Source organism: Peromyscus eremicus, chromosome 19, assembly GCF_949786415.1.
Source record: "Peromyscus eremicus chromosome 19, PerEre_H2_v1, whole genome shotgun sequence".
Lineage (NCBI taxonomy): Eukaryota > Metazoa > Chordata > Mammalia > Rodentia > Cricetidae > Peromyscus > Peromyscus eremicus.
The window spans coordinates 62,109,018-62,128,202 of record NC_081435.1 but is presented as its reverse complement, the minus strand read 5'-3'; the positions used below and the strand labels follow the sequence as shown (position 1 = coordinate 62,128,202).

Below are 19,185 nucleotides of genomic sequence, written 5' to 3'. Positions count from 1 at the left end.
ATGATGGGCTCGACTTTGAACTGTGAGTTAAGACAATCTCTCTCTCTCTCTCTCTCTCTCAATCTCAATATCTCTCTCTCTCTCTCTCTCTCTCTCTCTCTCTCTCTCTCTCTCTCTCTCTCTCTCTCTCATTGGTTTTGTTAGAGTATTTTTTATCATAGCAACAGAGAAAAACCAAAAAATAAAATAGATAACAAAGCCCATGTCCTTCTTCCCAGAGTTCAATCTCCCTACTTCTTCTCCAGCTTCTCTTGCAGTACTCCTCAGAGGAACACAAAGTTTATCTACTGCCTCCTTCATTGTCCTCTGCCCAAGTGGACTGGCTGGAACCAAATCTTGGCATTTGAAAGCTGAAGTCAAAGACAAAAAATAATAATGTGTATTTCCCCCAAAGTGAGCCACTTATTTCTTGATGCCTCAAGGAGAATAGAAGATTACCGTTGTAACTAATGAAGCCAACAGAGGCCAATGCTGGCTAATCAACGTGCAAGGAAACTCCAGCCAAAAGCTGCCAGGCTGTTCTCTATCAATGTCCAGCCCTGCCTGGCAGGAAACAGCCCACAGGGAGCTTCATAGGTCCTTAGTTAGAACAGCTTGTCTTGGCATAATTGCACTGGGTATTGCTTATCTTGCACTATTTTGGAGAACAGACAAGAGATCTGAAGAAAGAGAAGCCATGCTTATACCCAGGCACTGGGAGTCTAGAACTGGTCTGCTCTGAAGGCCTGCAGAGCCCAGTGGGTAGCAGGCTCCCACGGTCTCCTAGAGGCAGCCACAACCTTTTCTACTCCGCAAGCTACCTGCCAATCCGTGCATGTGGAGCACAGATGTGCAGTGTGGTGCTAGCTCCTGCTGTGCTTGCTTGTATCCTGAGTAAGGACTCATTTCAGGGTGGGCTCTGATCTGTGGAAACATTTATAGATAAACATGAAGCAGCTCATCCATAGTCCAGAACTCTGGTCAGTTCTAATTCCACACTGAGATTTAGGGCTGATCTTTAGGGTCATGTTTGGAAGGAAGACCTGGAGAAACTGGGTTATAACATCTCATCCAATTCCCTTAACCTACCTGTTGTAGTTGTTTTTCTGTTACTGTAATAAAATACCCCAACAAAACCAACTTAGGAAGAAAGGGTTTTTTTGGCTCATAGTTGGAGGTGACAGTCAATGGTTTGAAGGAAGTCACAGCATCTGGAGCATGGGGCAGGTGGTCTCATTGTGCCTTACAATCAAGAAGCACAGAGCAGTAGATGCTTGTGCTCAACTCACTTTCTCCTTTTTAATATAGTCCAGGAATCTAGCCTAGGGAGTGACACTACCCATAGTGGGAAGGTCTTCTTACCTGAAATCTAATGACCCAGAAATACTCAAGGTAGAGGGAAAATAAGACAGAATCAGTTACTGACAGCCAGGCAGTAAGTTCTATAAGAATGTGGTGCTCTCACAGTGCAATAGGAAGACTGAGCAGAAGTTGGTGCCCTGCTGTCCCCCGAGAAGCCATTGGGAGGACGCACCTCTCACTTCTGTTTGTTCTCCCACCACGTTTGAATGTTTTATATTTATTTATATTTATGTATATGAGTGTTTTGTCTGATTGCATGCTTGGTATCCCCAGAAGTCAGAAGAAGGCATTGAATCCAGTTAAGGCATTGGGCCCCCCTCAAACTGGAGTGATAGATGTGTAAACTACCATATAGGTTCTGGGACTTGAACTCAGGTCCTCTGCAAGAGCAGCATGTGCTCTTAATTATTGAATCATCTCTCCAGCTCCGACAGTGGGGGTATTTTTTACCACCTTGATTGTGCTTCTGTTCCCAATGGTGACTCCCTACTTCCCACTCTCTACCCTCCTCCATCCAGTTCACATCTCACCTCCTGCAGGAAACTTACCTTGGATGTACAAACATGTATGGCTTCTCTGGTGTTAATCTGACACATCCACCACAACGTATCTAAATCCTCAGATGGAACCTTCTACAGTCTCTAAGATTTCTTGCATTATTTACCGTGTGCGCAAGACTTAACTCTTCAGCATGCTTCTGAGGTCTTTCTGATCCCAGAATAAAATGCAACTCTTTTCCTATGCCCTGTGAAATATGGTCTAATGTGAAAGCCGCCGACAAGCCAGGACATTGACCAGAAGTGGGAGAACCTGTCTGCACAGAAGTGGCCACTTTGAAGGGGATTCTTCTTTATGCTGTCCTCAGGTGGGTTCCAGCAGTTCCAACCCAGCAAGCTCTGCTTCACCAGAGTGTCCCTGTTCTTGCAACGCGGCAGTCTATGGGTCTGGGTTGCTATTTTAAGACAGAAGCATTACTTCTAGGAGAACTGAATCTATTCCAAGCTTAAAGAGGTCAAGGCAGTTGTGAGAAAAGAGCAAGTGGGATACAGCCCTGTCCATATCACTTCTTATGAGTCTAGACGGGTCTGAAATAATCTCAGGAAGACTGACTCACAACCTCACTTGAAGCCATAGAAACAGCCAGAGAGAGGTTGTGATCTGCAGTCTTTCAGCTCTCGGTGGCAGCCTGGCTAGAGAAAGCCAGTCTCTTGATGTTTCGTCATGTATACTTCCCTCCAAGCTATGTGGCCTCACCCTGCAGAGATTAGTCATAAATATAAGTCCATCAGTTCCCCCTAGACTCCAAAAGGAAGATAATCATCACACATGCTAATATATAGCACTACTCTATGCAGAATCGGGCAAAATTAATATTAAAACAATCACTGCCACTGAGGACAGTGAGATCAAGTGGTAGATTGAAACAGGACCGAACAAATAAAAAAAAACTGAGAGAGGCTTCTAGAATGAGGATAGACAAATCATTTCTCAATCAGGGTCTGTTCCCTAGTAGTGAAAATGGATCTGACCCTAGCAGTGTACAGTTGTAATCCCTGCACCTGAGGCAGAAGGATTCCAAGTTTGAAGCCAGTCTAGGCCACATAGCAAGACTCTATCTTAAGAAAAATGTTGTTATAGAGTTTGTGATGGGGACAGGACTATCAGTGTTTTGACAGGGCACATTCTCCCTTGGGAATTGTCACCTGTAAAACACCTGGCATCTCTGGTTTGGGGTCTACAGTGATTCCAGTTATAACAGCCTCAAATGCCGCTGCACCTATTTAATTCTGGCTGGCACCACTGGGAAGCCACCGAGGCCTCTGCTGGCTCCTAAGTGGCAGCAGGAACACACTGCTGCCCCGCAGGCAGAGTGAAACCTGGAGTGCAGGCCTACCCGTAGATATCCAGGACCCCAATGAAGGTGTGCTGCTTCAGGGAGGAGTGCAGGGCCTTGTTGATGTGCTCCACAATCCAGGAGAACAGCTGGGCGTAGATGTGCTTGGCCAGGGCATCGCGGGCGTTGACCACCTGCTGCAGGGACATGGTCTTGACGTAGGTCTCTGAGGTGGTAACCAGCTTGCGATGACACAGCCAGTGCTCCATCTGACTGTGCTCCACTCCCAGCAGGCGGCAGAAGCTGCTCAAGTGTTCGTCCTGGGGCTGAGGAAAGGAAGACAGGATCAGGAGGGAGAATGGGGGACAGGCTCCTCTGCGCATTTTTTTCCCTCCGGCCCAGAGGCCAAGTGCCTCCCAGCACCCATGGAACCCCTTCTCAACCCCAGCGATTTATTTCTCCACACCCCCCATCAGGTAAGTATAGAGACTGAGTAGTGTTGCTTAAACTGATCATCACACCTGCCAATGGGCAAGTTAGAAAGAGTTAACAGAGTAAAGCACTGTGCACTGCTCTCGTGCCCTTCCTCAATTGCCAGGTTACTGCCAGGTAACTAACCTGGTAGGAGGGGACAGCGCGAGTGAAGGGAGCAACCTGTGAACTGACAGCTTAGGAATGCAGAAGCAGTCCAGAGTCAGGAGCCAGAAAGGAGCAGATGCAAGCTGAGCCTGCAGCATGCATCTGTAGAGGGTACACGCAGCACTCACAGCACCCCAAAAAACAGTTCTCAGCCTCCCACTCAAAGCCCTTCACACAAAGCTCTAGGTCTGTCTGGCATCCAGCCACTTCTTGTCCTGAGGTTTCCGGTTCCCTTCTGTAACAGGGACCAGACTGGTGACTGTCCTACAGGCAGGCAGGACATGGGAACCATCCTGGTGTTTTACACTCCAGTCCTCTAAATCATATGTGACATCAGTGGGTGTGTTCAGATGTGCTGGTAGGAAACAAGCCCCAACCTGGAGGGCAGCGTTTCTGGGCAGTGATGGCATGCAAACAGACACCATTTACACAGTGTTTCTACTGGATTCCCAGCTGCCACAGAGGGCTGCCTTTGAGTCCTGACCCATGTTTACCAGACACACTGCCTGGCTTTTAAACTACCAGAAAATCAAAGTCCAACACAGGGTTGTGCCTCACTTCATTAAGCCATCCAGGTCTTTTGGAAAAAAATCCCTGCTGACCATTCAGGGAACCCCCTAGAAAACCTATCATCCTTGGTGGTTATTCAGATGCTCATCTTGTACTTGGCAAAGTGTCTAAGCCAGCTTATTAAATCTAAGGCTGGAAGAGACTCTTTTAAACTCATAACATGATGTTACCTCCTAATGGCTCTAGATTGCTTATGGGTCTCAATCCCTGATGAGGCCAACTGTAGGATTTAAATGAAGGCTATTTAATAAAAATTAAAAAAATTAATGTAGACAACACTATCATTTCCCCTCAACATTATATCCTCAGGCCATTTACCCCTATCAGTATCTAGCCATCTAGCCAAAGCAAACATCAATATAAAATAAGATGTTAGAAAAGAGAGCTCCTTCCCCCAAACTCAAGACCAGCGTGCTCCCCAAGCATGGGTGGGAACACACCCTGGAGAGAGCACTAACCCAGTGTCACAGCAGGTTTAAACACAGCTGAGCTCCTAAGTACCGAAAGACAAGTCATGTTAAAGAACATTCTCTCTCATCTAAACAAAGATCCTCATCTGTCTGGGGTCAGGCTCCCCTTGGGAGCTGCCATTCTGGTTTATCCCGAATTACTCAGATGAGGAAAATGAGCCGAGTGAGGCTCCCTGACCACCCAGCCAGACAGCCAGCTTGACTGAGTAGGCTGGGCTTGGTGTGTGGGGACCTGCCCTTCACACTCACTAAGCAGTTAATGGCGTCATGGCTGCTTCTGGGCACAGCTTTCGCTCCGTGGCCACTCCACCCCTGCCTGCTCCCACATAATGTTCCCATTCAGCCTGCAGTGTGGAGCCTGCTTGGCAGGCAACAAGTTCACAGGTGGCAAGTGTCCAATTTGTTCATCTGACCTATTTTTAAGGAAGTCTTAATTGCTAGGCACACACTACAGATGGATCCCCTGACATTTGAATGAGTGATTTGCCTACAGCCAACAACATGGACCAGCTCCCAGGCACCCTCTTCCCTTCCCGCACCCCATGGTAGAGTGCGGCAGAGATGGAACCACAGTTTGGAGCTAACTCTTTAGTAGCCATCAGGGGACAGGTTTCCAGACTCCACAGTGGGGACTTCTCTGTCCCCCCCTCCCCCACTTCTGATTGTTGATTAAAGGTGCTAACAGAAACCGATTTAACATCATGTAATTACATTTAAACATAATTAGATGATGATAAATCCATTAAAACAGTCAGCGTTATAGACAGCAGGTTAGTTTTATGAGCCTGTACTGCCAAATTCAAGGGGAAAAAATTGCCTCTGGTGTCCAAGTAATTGGACACTGTGGCATCTCTATGGTAACACTGGCAATCATGGAACACATTCTCATGCCTTAATTAAAAATAAAAACTACAGAGCAGAAGGCACACTGCCTATAAGTACACAGCAAACCTACCATGGGCCAGAGGAACATATCAAGGATCCACATGAAAATGGTTCTCAGCAGCACACTTCTCAAATAAGCAACCACGGGCCACTGGCAAGTGTGTATGGGCGGACCAGGTCACTTGGTCAAAAATTTATGAGTAAGTGAGAAGAAGTGGTCTTGGGAAAGAACTGCAGGAGCATTAGTCATTCTACCCTTTATGAAAGAGGTTCCTCTCTCTGGGATTTATTTAGGTTTCATTCCTCTGTATAGAAAGAAGCATGCTCTGGCAAAGGTTCATTCTGGCCCAAACAACCAGAATGGTACTATCTAGAACTTACCAAAGTCACCGTCAGCCCCGAGTAAAGGCCTCCTCACGGGGCTGTGTTCTCCCTCCACTCACAGTGTGTAGAGGAGGGAGTGGACATAGGCCGGTGAGGGAGCATCTCTAAGTTACATCCCTGAGAAACGGCAGGTGGAACCCTGGCAACCCTGATGCTATCATCACTTTCACAGCCTGGACCTTCAACCCGCGCTTGTAAGTTCACCAACGCAGTTCACCTTGTCACCCGCATCCTCTGCCCACTCTTCTGAGAGTGTCCTGATCGTCCCATCTCTGCACAGACCTCGCAAACACATGGCGCTACCATGTGCCAAGCAGAATAACGGCACAACGGACATGGTCCCACCATTGTGTGGCGGTGGTGAGGAACAGGCACTGTTCAATGACTTCCCCCTCATCTGAATGCCCAGGAGTGAAAGACTAGTCATAGTATCAGGGACACAGTACCTACAAGTCCAAGGTGGGACTTTCCAGTGCAAGTGCTCAGGGCCTTACTTCCCACTGGCACCCACTGAGTTCTGTCTCAATCCACAGTGGCTTTCATTTTTATCACCATTGTGGCCTGTACAGCCTCAATGAATCACCTAACTATCCATTCTGGAGTGCCTGCTGGGTCCTGAATACTGCAAAGGTGACTGAGAACAAGTAGACTTATCACCTTCATCAGTTTGGAAGAGACAGGAGGGGAAGGAGGGGGGAGAGATACAGAAAATAATCACAGAAGGAATGCAAAATCATTGTGGTGAGGGGAAGCGAGGAGGCTTGGCATGCTGTGAGAATCCATGGCAAGGAGTGTGTCACTCAGGTGGAGAGCTCAAGCTGAGAAATCTAACCTTGCAATACACACACACACACACACACACACACACACAAATTGTGTATCACCAGCCTAAACCAGGAATTTGTCAATGCATGTCTTCCCAATCTTCCCTGTCCCTTACAGAATTCAGCTGCCCTAAAGACACACAGGGCGTTTGCTAGGAAGGGGTATGCCTTTGGGAGGCATAAACACTGCACGCTTTTCTCCCTAGGGCAAAGACCCCAGAAGGTCAATTCTTCACCAGCCTCAAAAACTCACTACCAGGGTCAGGCTGGGCCTGTGTTCACCAGATAGGCCACAGTCCTTGGAATTCCCCACTTGCTAGAAAAGTTTCATTGCTGTCATCTCTACCGCACTGGAGGGTCCACCCACCCCACAGCGCACACATGCACGGCAGCTTGTGAAGGTCAGATGTCAGAAACTGCTCTGGGATCCGGCAAGCTCCAAAACCCTACCTTTCTCAGAGGTGCAGCTGGGAGCCTCAAAGCTCTCATGAGGCTACAGAGTCCGTGCTGGAGAGGGTGACAGCCCAGGAACCATCTCACTCCCAACAACGTTTCTCACTTAAGGATCATGTGTGGGGCTGGAGTGGAGGTTGGGGAGGAACTCTCTTAAAACCAGACAGAGTTCAGGTCTTTTCCTCCCTAAAGGCAGGAACATTCTGAACTTCTGTTAACTCTAGACCTACACAAATAGCAGTAGCAGTAAGTGGGAAGAGCAAGGGCTTTAGCTCGCGGCATGGGCAAACACCCACATCTGGATTTTGTAGTGACATCTTTGGACTTTTCCTAGAATCCTGTTATTTAAATTCCACATCCTGAGAAGTAAGAATCACACTTTATACTTCCTTCTAGGCTAGTCACAAATAGGCACAGATGTGGAAACATGGCAGATACACTTGTTCAAGATCAGAGTGCTAGTTTTAGCCCTGGCCAACAGCATTAAGGTATAGGCAGGACACAGCTACTGCTGTCTACCCAATCACATGAACTCCCTCCAGCATCCTCTCCAGCATCCTCCATTCCACACAGACACTCCTGTCTACCAGTCATCAGCTGCGGCACTAGGCTCAGGGGAAGGGACTTTTATCACGAACCTCTAAAGAGCCATGTTAGCTGGTAGGCCTTTGACTCAGATGCCTCACTGAATATTCTGCCTTGTGCTGGGAAAATGTCAGCACGAGCCATCCCATCCCGGCTCTCAGTTAGAATGCCAGCTCTTTTAGAAGCAGCCACCAACTATGGAGTCCAGTATTCTATTCCCTTGCTGCAAAGACTTCAGCCAGGGCCCACAAGGCCCACTCAATAGATTCATGACATGGTGTAGAAGTCTATGTACCTCAGAGTACTTGGGAAATAAACCCATCAAACAAATTTATTGACTAGCCACTAAATCCCCTGTCCCAGTGATAGAAACTTGATGGCTGATTCGAAATAGATTGGTTCTTAAAAAAAAAAAAAATTATCAGCAAGAAAAACGGCAGTCATTATTGCTCAGAATAAATAACCAAGGGGTGCCCTCTAAGCACAGAGGCGAATGCCCATGGTATCAGGCTGGAGGATCCGAGTTCAGTGTGCACATTCTATCTCTGGTGCCACTTACTGGTATGCTGCAGGAATCCCCATCACGCTCGGACTGAATCTCCACACTCCCAAGGTGCAAGATGGAAGCAATTATCTTAAAGATGCTTATTTGATGGGACTCCCGCACTCCTGCAGGAGAAAAAGACGCATGAGTGACATCCAATATCTGTCCTATGATAGAAAGGACTTTTTACCCTTTTTAAGGACTTTAAAAATTGTTTGAGTTTCCTTCCTGGGTTAATGACTCTTAAAACCAGCCAGGCCAAGTAATTACCACTCACAGTAGCATCTCAGAGGGCAAAGGGGCTCCTATTGAAAGGGAAATAGCCTCACTTTGCTTGTTTTGGATCACACCAGATGGGGCACATCATCATTTAACTTATCCAGGAGCACGGAGAGGCAGCAGCAGGATTGACTCATTTTGGACTTCATTTCAACCAGACACTTTATGGATGCTTTTATGAGTTTAATAAAGATGGCCATTTATCGGCAGTCATTTTTCTCCCAACTTAATATCCTGCAAACATCTGTGGCACAACCACAGGGCCAACAGGGGAAGAAAAGGAGACCACTCCACCACACCCCTGGGATCACTGTTCCAGCTATGGGCAGTGCCAGCTGGAGGTGGCTGTTTGTCTGGTGATACATGCCCCAACAGTGACAGAAATACTCCCAGCCTGGAAACACTATGGCAACAAACTTGATCGTCAGATTTGTTATTTGCCTGCATCAATTACCAAAGGCATAGCTCTTAAGATTTAGATTTAGCTTGGAGGCATTAGTTCTTTTCAAATTTCAGAGTGTTTCAAGCTTATTAAAAAAGTTGACAGAACGGTATGATGGATGTTAGTAAAGTTGCCTTCTGTTGAAGAAATGGCAGCTGTTGGCCACATCCCCCCTCAGCTACATCTGCTTATCCTTAAGGCCATGCTTCACTCAAACTACAACAGCCATAGCACATGTATAAATGAGGGGCAAAGATAGGTCTTACTAGGGTTAACATTTCCCCCAGATAATTCACAAAGTGGACAGCCCAAGCACGAGCTAAGGAAAATAATCACCAACAAGGAAGCTCGTTCTTATCAGGGCATCCTCTGAACAAGCAAAAACTAAACATTCCATGCTTAGTGCCTATAAATGATAAGTGACACAACTCTACAGTGCAAGCCCTATACCTAAGGCTGAGGGGAAATTATGAAAATGAAATGGAAAGATTCAACGACCACAGGACCAGGGTGCTGCTGTGAGAGTGTGTCTTTTAGACATGGCAAGGAGGCTGTACCTGTGAATCTCAACAACATGATTGCCTAAAGCAGACCTGCCCAGTGACCACAGAGATGACATGCCAACATGGATGGGGGAAATTTCACAAGGTCTCATGCTTAAATGAAGGGTTATAGGCAACCAATGGCTGCTAAGGGAGGGTTACAGATCAGTTTTCTACAAAGATGAGCTCCCTGATAGGATCCCAAGTACTCAGTCTTAGCACACGTACATATAAGCAACATTGAATGATCCGAATACATACATACATCATAAATTTGAGAATAGTGTGGGGGAGACATAGGATGAGTGGGGAAGGGGAGGGAAAGGGTAGAAATGATGTAATAGAGTACTGATTTAAGAAATTCTCAAAAACTCAAAAATCTTAAAAAAAAAAAACTATCAATTAAACCCAAGGAGTAAAACAAGGGTTGACAGCCATACTCCCCAGCCCACAGGCTGTTTGTGTAACCCCATAAAACAGTCCTGCCCACTTGCTTTATTTGAGGCTGTTTGCAGGCTCCTGCCACAGAGAAGAGCAGAGGCAACAGAACCCACACAGCTCACAAAGCCTAAACTCTTTACTATTTTGTATTTTAAGACAATGTATTTTCAACCTCTGTAATTAAAAAGGAGAACATTTATTAAAGAGTAGAGAAGAAAGAATTACTGAAATAATTTCACGATTGTGATCTGCTATGAGAGGTATTTAAATCAGAGCCTGGGAGGTATCCACCCCCCTTGTACCAGCTCTTGCTCATTGCTCACAGTAGCCCAGAATGGGCAACAGCCCCGGGGTGAGTGCTTCTCCTGTTGGCAGACTGGGCAGAACACATCTGCTCAGCATCACATATCCTGAGTCCCTCACTGTGGAGATCAGTATGGTGTGTGATGCTGGGGGAAGCCAGAAGTGCTGGTATCAAGATATTCTCTATGTCCTCCCCTCTGGGAACTGCTCCGTGCCAACTGGCAGAGCATCAAGGTTCTGAACCAAGGGCACCTCAGTGACGCAAAGGCAGCAGAAAGTTGTCCCCATTTTGGGTCTGGTCCCCTCCTGGTTGTCGTCATTTACCCGAGAGCCCAACAACCTCCCTGCTGAGCTCACATTGGGCCTAGGGATCCACCACACTCAGGTCCAGCCGAGCCTTCTTGTTCAGGGCGCTGGTCCTTAGCCTTGGGCACACTTCGCCCTCTTCCTAGCTGGGTCTGAAGTTTATCCACAACTCTGGTTCCTCTACTCAACAGTCCCCGGGATGTCCGGTCCCTTATACTAGCCACAGCAGCACTTCCTTTGCCTCTCTGACTTCTGTCTTCAGAGTCCACTTCGGCCCTTTCCACAGTCACTCACTCACTGTTGCTCAAATTATTAAGATGCTGTCTTCCTGCTGGAACAACCAGAGTGCTTTCTGTCTCCTGATCATTCACAGGTACAAAGGGCGAACTCTACCCATGTCTCAGCTACCCAGAGAAGTGGCCACACTGGAACCACAGCACATGCCTTCCATTTCCTCCCCACAGAGACTAGGGCGTGTCCAGTTTGTTCACATTTAATTTGAACCCTGACAAACCTTGGCTTATACCACAGAACTGAACAGATGCTGCCCTGAGTAACCCGACAGAGAAGCCAAAAGCTCCATCTCTGTCAGAGAAGAGGTGGGGAAGACACCATGGCCATCCGAGTCACTTTCTGAGTTTCAGGCTACATTGAGCACCCCTTTGCCTGGCTACGGGCCCCAGGATTGACTATTTTAACTTCCCAGTTAGGAAGAATCACCTTTCATCTCACGAACCCGGGAGTGCTTCTCCCCTAAGACAGGCTTTGGTAGGGACAATTCTCCCCAGCTCTCCCAGGCTCATCTGCTACTACTGAAAGTCACAGAGAACTTCCTACTTGGAGGATTGCAACACATACGGCTAGCACAGCAGCACTGTGTACCACGAAGGCTCCCAGACACTGGGGGCTGCTTCTTCTCGGATGCTCTGGCTAGTATGCAGGTGGTCTGGCCCAGTGGGAGGGCCTTTCTGGGGGCGCACATTGCCCTGAACTCAGACCACAGTACACAATGACATGGCCTCACTGGGTTTCTCTTCATCTGTTTCAACACCCAAGTAAGTGGCGGAATATTTTGCAGCACCTGGCCCGAAAGCTTGTTTCTAAGAAAACTTCCAAATTGGAAACTTTGGAGCCTGTAGACTGAGAGAGGTAAGAGTGCAAGAAAACATTCAGCAAGGCTCAGGAGACTTAGTAGGTAAGCCAGTGAGACTTCCCCTCACTTCCTCCAGGCCCTGTGCAGGCTACTCTCACTCAGCAGTTCCTTACCAAGGAGTGTGAGGGCTTGTCGGGTCTTCTCAAAGTCCTCTGCATCATCAACACCCTCGATGGCCGTGTTTCCTCCATGGGATGTATAGAAGAAGTCCTCTGCACATGCTGTGGGAGGCAGAAGAAGTAAGACACTAGAAAGATCTTCATTCCTCATCACCCCCAGATCACCACCTATGAGGATGTGTACTCTGAACATGCTAGCTCACACCAATTTTGGTATTAGATGGATGTATCATCCTTTAGAATACCCTACCCACAACGGAAAATGAGAGGGAAAACTGAGCAATAAAGAAACTTGTATTGTACTCGAAGTGTGTGGCTGCGTGCATATAAAACAGGCATGGTGAACAAGTTGGTAAGGTAAACAGGTCATGGGAAGTTCAGTTTAACATCACTTAATTTAGATCAGACTTTTTAAAGGGCCTAACATACAAGGAAAATATATGCTTAGAGTCACATCCTGGAATCTCACACTTCTGGCCTTGGGTGATATTCATCCAGCAGCCACATTTGACAAGTGAGGGGCAGTGGAGGGCGTCAGGGACTTGGCTTTGTCGATTTTACAAAGCCAGGGCTGTAAGGACAAGGAAGGACTGGGATCCTTAGTGTTCTCTCCCCTCGCTCAGCTGTGCCTCTGACAGCCTTGACAGCTGAAGAAAGGAGAGCCAGGAGTGTTTTACAAGTGAGGGACAAGCTTAGCAAAGGGCAGACACCCAACAAGCACTTGGAATGCGTTACTCAGGATGGTAACATCCGCTCCTCTGAAGGGTCTGGCCTCAGAGGTTTAATGAGGAACAACGACTTAGTCCAGTAAAAATGACTGGGGTGAGGAGGGGCTGAAGAGGTGACTCCATGGTGAAGGGCATGACTGTTCCTACAGAGGACACAAGTTGGACACTAAGCACCTATCTATACCAGCAGGCTCAAAACCTCCTGTGACTCCCACTTGTGGGGATCTGAAGCCTCTGGCCTCTGTGGGCACTGGCACTCATGTACACACACCTACACACATACACACAAGTTTTAAAAAAGTTATCTTTGGGAAGTACTTAAGTCTTTGACATAATGTGAGGACAGCTCTGCCTGGTACTTCATGCTCGGTGTGTATGACACTTGGTTTTGATGGGAGGCCAAGACCAGACATGGGCTGTTTTTCCTCTTTCCCTGAAACCTCCCCCCACCCCAAATCCTTTTCCCTGGACCTGGTAATGCACACTGAATACATGTCAGCTAAACACACTCGATAGCAACTTCAAGTCCTTCAACACCATGTCTTTCAGTTTTTCTCCCAAGAACATCTATGTTTTTTTTCCATTCTGTCTGCCTGCCACCTACCAATTCTGTGGGTCTGACCTTCGGCAAGTGTTGTCCGGGGGGAATGTTGTGAAAGATTCTAAACCTATCTTTGTATTTTGGCTTACACTCTCTCAACCTTGGCCCCTCACATTGTGAAATAATCTTTTTGTACACTGTGAAGATGTGTCACTCAGACTGGTTTAATCAAAAGCTGAACAGCCAAAAGCGAGGCAGGATTTCCAGGACAGAGAGAATGCTGGGAAGAAGAAGGGAGTCTTCAGCAAGATGTGGAGGGAACATGATGTGTAGGAGATGAAGTAACAAGCCACGAGCCATATGGCAGCACATAGATGAATAGAAATGGGTTAATTTAAGTTATAAGAGCTAATTAGAAACAAGTCTAAGCTATCAGCTGAGCTTTCATAATTAATAATAAGTCTCTGTGTTGTTTTGGGAGACGGCAGGTGGGATAGATAAAGACTCACCACTGCCCACCCCTGCAATGCTGGTAACTTCAGTCACATCACTTCCCTACATAAAAGCCCTTCAACAGTCTTACCGCCCTCAAGCCAAGGGTCAATGTCCTAAACCTTTTGTGGCATGGCCACCTTCCACTCCTCCAGGTTCATGGCTTTTCCTTTCTTTTCTTCGTGTCCTACACATGCCCGTCTCCTCACAGCTGCTCCTCCGCCCCTCCCTCTGTCATGCGGTTGACAGTTCCTAACTACCTCTATTTTCTCATCTCAACCCAGGTCCTGATGCTGCTCCTACGTAACATCAATGCTCCAGGCCACAGTGAAGTCTGCCAACAATTCTGGAAAACTGAGCACTAAACACTGCCAGGCCCAGCTCTCAGTGTCAGAACTCAGCACTGACATTCAGGTTGACTATACAACCACTGTTATAATAGGCTAGGCCTAGACTTTCATAGGAATAAATAGAAAGGAATACAAAGAACATCCACCGTGTGCCAAGAGAGGTTTCCTGGAGGGATGAACACACTTAGATGAATGGAGGCCAAGATTCTTGAACTGAAAGAGAAAGGACTTCAGCCTTTTACTCTCTCAGAGCTTCAACAGAAGTAAATTTTTATGACTTACACTCAAATTATGTTTAGCACTTCCATAGCTAATTACTCCACAAGCTCAGGGTGCTGAGCAAGAATAGATCCAGAAGGTTAATAAAGCAATTCCGCCTCTTACATTCACTTTTCAAAACAGCTTACCTGGCCACTTTCCCAGTGCCACCTAAAGACGACTTACTCCATTTGCTTCCAACATGTAAACCAAGCATGACTACAGCATGCTAAGGGGCTGCACAGGCTCACCAGGGGATGACCAGGACGGAGAGCCTATTACTGGAACATTCCATTGAAGAGATGATTGATCTTTAGTGTCCCATGACTTTGATTTTTTTTTTTTTAACTCATTACTGAATGTCAGCCAAGACAGCAGGGTCACTAGAGACTCTAAAGGAGACATCTGGCTTCCGCATTGGAGGGAAGGCATTTTCAGCATCTTCAAAAGACCCTTCACTGTCAACAGCTAGGGCCCTACTGCTTGCTGTTCTGTGTCTGACAGATCACCTCCACCTTTCCTGCTCTGCATTTCCAAACTCAGGTCCAGCCGGGTCGTTTCTTAGGCTCAGGTGACACTGTCTGCAGAAGCCACCTGCCAAAGGATCTGAGTGCAATCAACAAGATCATCTCTGTCCCCTGCTTCTGCCTGCTGCAGTCACCAGTTATCATTATACAACAGACTCCTTAGTAAAAGACACGAAAGCAGCGTATGCTTGGTCCTTCCCTATCTGCCTGGCTGGCCGCAGCTCAGCTCTCTTCCACTCAGGTCCATGAAGCCAGCACTATCCTTCCCACCTACAACACCGTCTCTCACCATCCGGCTGTGATCTCTCTCTCCTCCTTGCCCCTCCCCCTCTTTTGTAAGAATTTACAAGGAGAAATAAATACTAAAATGCCTATTAACTGGTTCATCAGACAGACAATAGCCCAGGCAGTCACCAGAGCACAAAGAGGCCGTCTATGATTGGAGCACCAAACATCAAGGCCAATGTCAGAGCTTGGACCTCACCTGGGCAGGCTGTACTCTGACCTGTGCAAGTCTGTGGTGACTGCTATAAAACTGTATCAACACACTTGTGGTAGTAAAAAGGAAGGGGAACTTTCTTAAGCACCTGAGCAATAGATTTAAGGAAGATGGGAACTTTACCATCCCTTATTTCCCAACAAAATTACCACTGGACTTTGTTCTAAATTTCCCAAGGTCATTTTAAGCATAAAGAACAGCAGTGGGGTAGAGGAAGAATATGAATGACAAGACACAAACCCATGCCTTCCACCTTCAGACAAATGCACAAGTTCATGCCAGGGCACCAGAGATTTTTGTATAATGTGTTTTAAGTTAAGAACAAGAGAAGGATTATGGCGTCTACAGAATCTCCTGGAGCTTTTGGCTAGTCCGCATATTTGACTTTCCCAGCTATTTATCAGGGTTATCGACAAAACCAAGAACCCAGTTTCAGGGCTCATAGCCAATCCACCCGCAAGGCCATAGGCTTATCAGAGGCTCTTCATTTCTCTCCAAGATGCAAGAAATTGATTGAATTGAGTAATTTTCAAGGATTCTGGCAGAAGCCCAGGGAGTCTGTACCTTTCACAAACAGCGGATAAGGAAAAGCCATTTTAAACCTCAATACAACTCCACGTAAATGTAAAGTTAGACAACTTCCCTATTAAAGTTCCATTCAGGATGAAGTGGCCAGCCAGGTGGATCTTGTCAGTATTTGATTCTCCATAAAACCGACCTTGGAGTAAAAGTGCTTCTGCAGGTCAGCTATGAAAACCCCACCGTACCCCCATTCTAGGAAGACAAGAGGAGGATGGTGGTCCTTTTCATGGCTGCTTATTTGGTCACTCTCGACTAAGAGCTGGCATCTAACCCAAAAGGCCCCAGGTCAGTCAGGCTATTGCTCAAACAAGGGCCACTGAGAACCTGCACTGACTAGCTAGGAGCACGCAATCCTTGTCCTTGGGAAGCTGTAGTAACCCTGGAAGGATCAGACTTGCCAGCAACTGCACAACAAGACAGATCAGCACAGTGGGTGCCATCCAATGTGTCCTTTCAGGGTTCCGAGTAAACTATGACTTTTCATAGAGGACTCTTTGGCCTGAGACTATGCTTCTTGTGACACAGTGCTTACCATTCCATACTGCAATTGACAGGCTAACTATGGTAGGACCCATAGCTGCATCATTCATTATGGCTTTAGTCAAGTTTCATGAATGAATCAAGATATGTAATATGTACAAAAAACACACAGGAACTAATCAGGAAGGAAGCAAATCCTGGAACCACTTATGGTTTGAAAAATAATTGCCCACAAAGGGGGCATATATTCAAATGGTTAGTCACCAGGGAGAGGCATTATTTGAAAGGATTGAAATAATATTATTTCATAATATTCATAAATAACATTAGGAAGTGTGGCCTTGTTGGAGAAAGTGTGTCACTAGGGGTGTGCTTGCAAGGTTTCAAAAGCTTATGCCAAGCCCAGAGTCTGTCTCTCTCTGCCTGCAGATCAGTATGTAGCTCTCAGCTACTTCTTCAGTGCTATGCATGCCACTGTGCTCCCCACCATGATGACAATGGACTAAACCTCTGAAATTGTAAGCAAGCCTCTACTTAAATGCTTTCTTTTGTAAGAGTTGCTGTGGTCATTGTGTCTCTTTACAGCAACAGACCAGTGACTAAGACACCACTTGATAGATTGTAGCTACTGGGGGCACAGCTGGGACCGGTGCTGGATCCTTAGGATAGCTAAGATTTGGGGACATGGCCTCAGCAATCTGTTTATCTCAGAGCTGCAAAGACCAGCCAGCCTTTGCCTAGACAAACCAACTCTTTATGTCATCTTTTAGCCAAGGCTCTCTCTACACAGACCCAAATACAGATAACAGGCCAAGGGCAGGATGCTGTTCAGCTCCAGGCTGGCCCCTCATCACTCAGTATCTGAGGTCTCAGAACCAAGACTCCATCTAGTCTCAGACAGACGAGGCAGGAGCTCCAGCCCAAGGAGAGATGCTGCCTGCAACAGAGCCAGGAATAAAAGCCAGCCTACCACTCTGTTTCCCTATCAATGCCTCAAAACATGGGGGACTTGCTAATGCATTTGTGGGGAAAAAAAAGGATGTGCCCACTCACTTGATAGAGACAAGAGAGGCACTTTTGGTTGTTCCACTAGTGAGTGCTCTACCATGGATATGCTAGAAACTTCCATGCCTGTTCAGAAGGGATCCATAGTTTTGCAGTACTGAGTCTCACTTGTCTTAACTGTGACTTATCCTTCCTATGTGTGCTCTGTGGCCTTCACCACCATGGCCAGCACTGTTCCTATCCTTTCTATCTCAAACTCTAAAATATGAATTAACACACAATGGTAAAGGAAAAGTGATGAGCATTATATAAATCTCTACATCTTCTGAAAGGGACCCATTTCTCGTGGTGTAGAAAGAAGAAACTCATTTTTTTCTTTAAAAAAAAAAATCTGTGCATGCATGCTGTATATATGCATGCTTGTGTGCGTCTGTGTGCATCCGTGGAGGCCAGGGGTCACAGTAGATGCCTTCCTTGCTCACTTCTCTCCCCTACTGTTTGACCGAGGGCCTCTTACTGAGCCTGAGCCCATCTATTCCAGCTAGGCAAGCTGGTTGGCCACAGAACTTCAGGAACTCATTTCTCTGTTCCCAGTGCTGGAATTACTGACATGGACTCACACACGGCTAACTGGGGATCCAAATGCAGGTCCTCATGCTTGTGCAGCGGTACTGACTGAACCAGCACACCCTTGAAAGTGGTGGCAACCACACTGCTCTGCAAAACAGGTCCTGCCCCTGCAGCTCACCCCGCCCCTGCAGCTCACCCCACCCCCGCAGCTCACTCCACTCACCCCTGCAGCTCACCCCACTCACCCCTGCAGCTCACCCCGCCCCCGCAGCTCACCCCACCCCCGCAGCTCACCCCACCCCCGCAGCTCACTCCACTCACCCCCGCAGCTCACCCCACCCCCGCAGCTCACCCCACCCCCGCAGCTCACTCCACTCACCCCTGCAGCTCACCCCGCCCCTCTAGCTCACCCCACCCCTCCAGCTCACCCCACCCCTCCAGCTCACCCCACCCCTGCAGCTCATTCCTTGCAGGTAGCCTGGATGTAGTTAACTTGCTTTACTAACTGGCAGTGAGGTTCTGATGGGACTAAAGGGCAGGACCACAGCAAGGACAGGGCTGAGACAAGAACCCACCATCCAGGGTTCCCGGCAGAGCGCCTGGCTGCCTGACGCAGCGGCTGCCCTTGCAGAGGACCCCGTGTACCTGCTGACTTACTCAGAGCGAGCTCTTTAAATTCAGGAAGGCTGGCAGCAGCGCAGAGCTGGTAAAAGATGTGGTAATTCCTCTCATCATCCGCCTGGGGGAGGAAAGGAGATCGATTTTAGGTAGCATTTCCCCAGATCATCTCCTTGACCACTCGGATTCCAGGCGTTGCATCCAGATGGTGTGAGCTAGACCACCCCCCCTCCCTCAGGTTTTTCTTCCATGCCCTGGCCAGCTGCAATTCCAACGGCTTTATTCTTCATTTGTTATGACAGGGCCTTCTGTGAGGGCTTTACGTCTTGGCTTATGTGGAAACAGGCATTTCCTTTTTCTTTCTACATTAAACACCAATGCCATGTCACAAACAGTGGCTCAGTCAGCAAACACTACCATG

General features: G+C 47.4%; 1 protein-coding gene across 1 annotated transcript in view; it reads right to left on the bottom strand.

Annotated features, from left to right (window-relative positions):
• Positions 1–19,185, bottom strand: part of Myo5b (myosin VB) — a 213,827-nt gene that overhangs the window by 102,953 nt on the left and 91,689 nt on the right. Inside the window, exons 8-10 of the mRNA XM_059246817.1 lie at positions 12,109–12,216; positions 8,545–8,654; positions 3,236–3,501 (exon numbers count right to left, since the gene is read on the bottom strand). Coding sequence (XP_059102800.1) covers positions 3,236–3,501; positions 8,545–8,654; positions 12,109–12,216 — 484 coding nt within the window. The remainder of the gene's footprint in view (positions 1–3,235; positions 3,502–8,544; positions 8,655–12,108; positions 12,217–19,185) is intronic.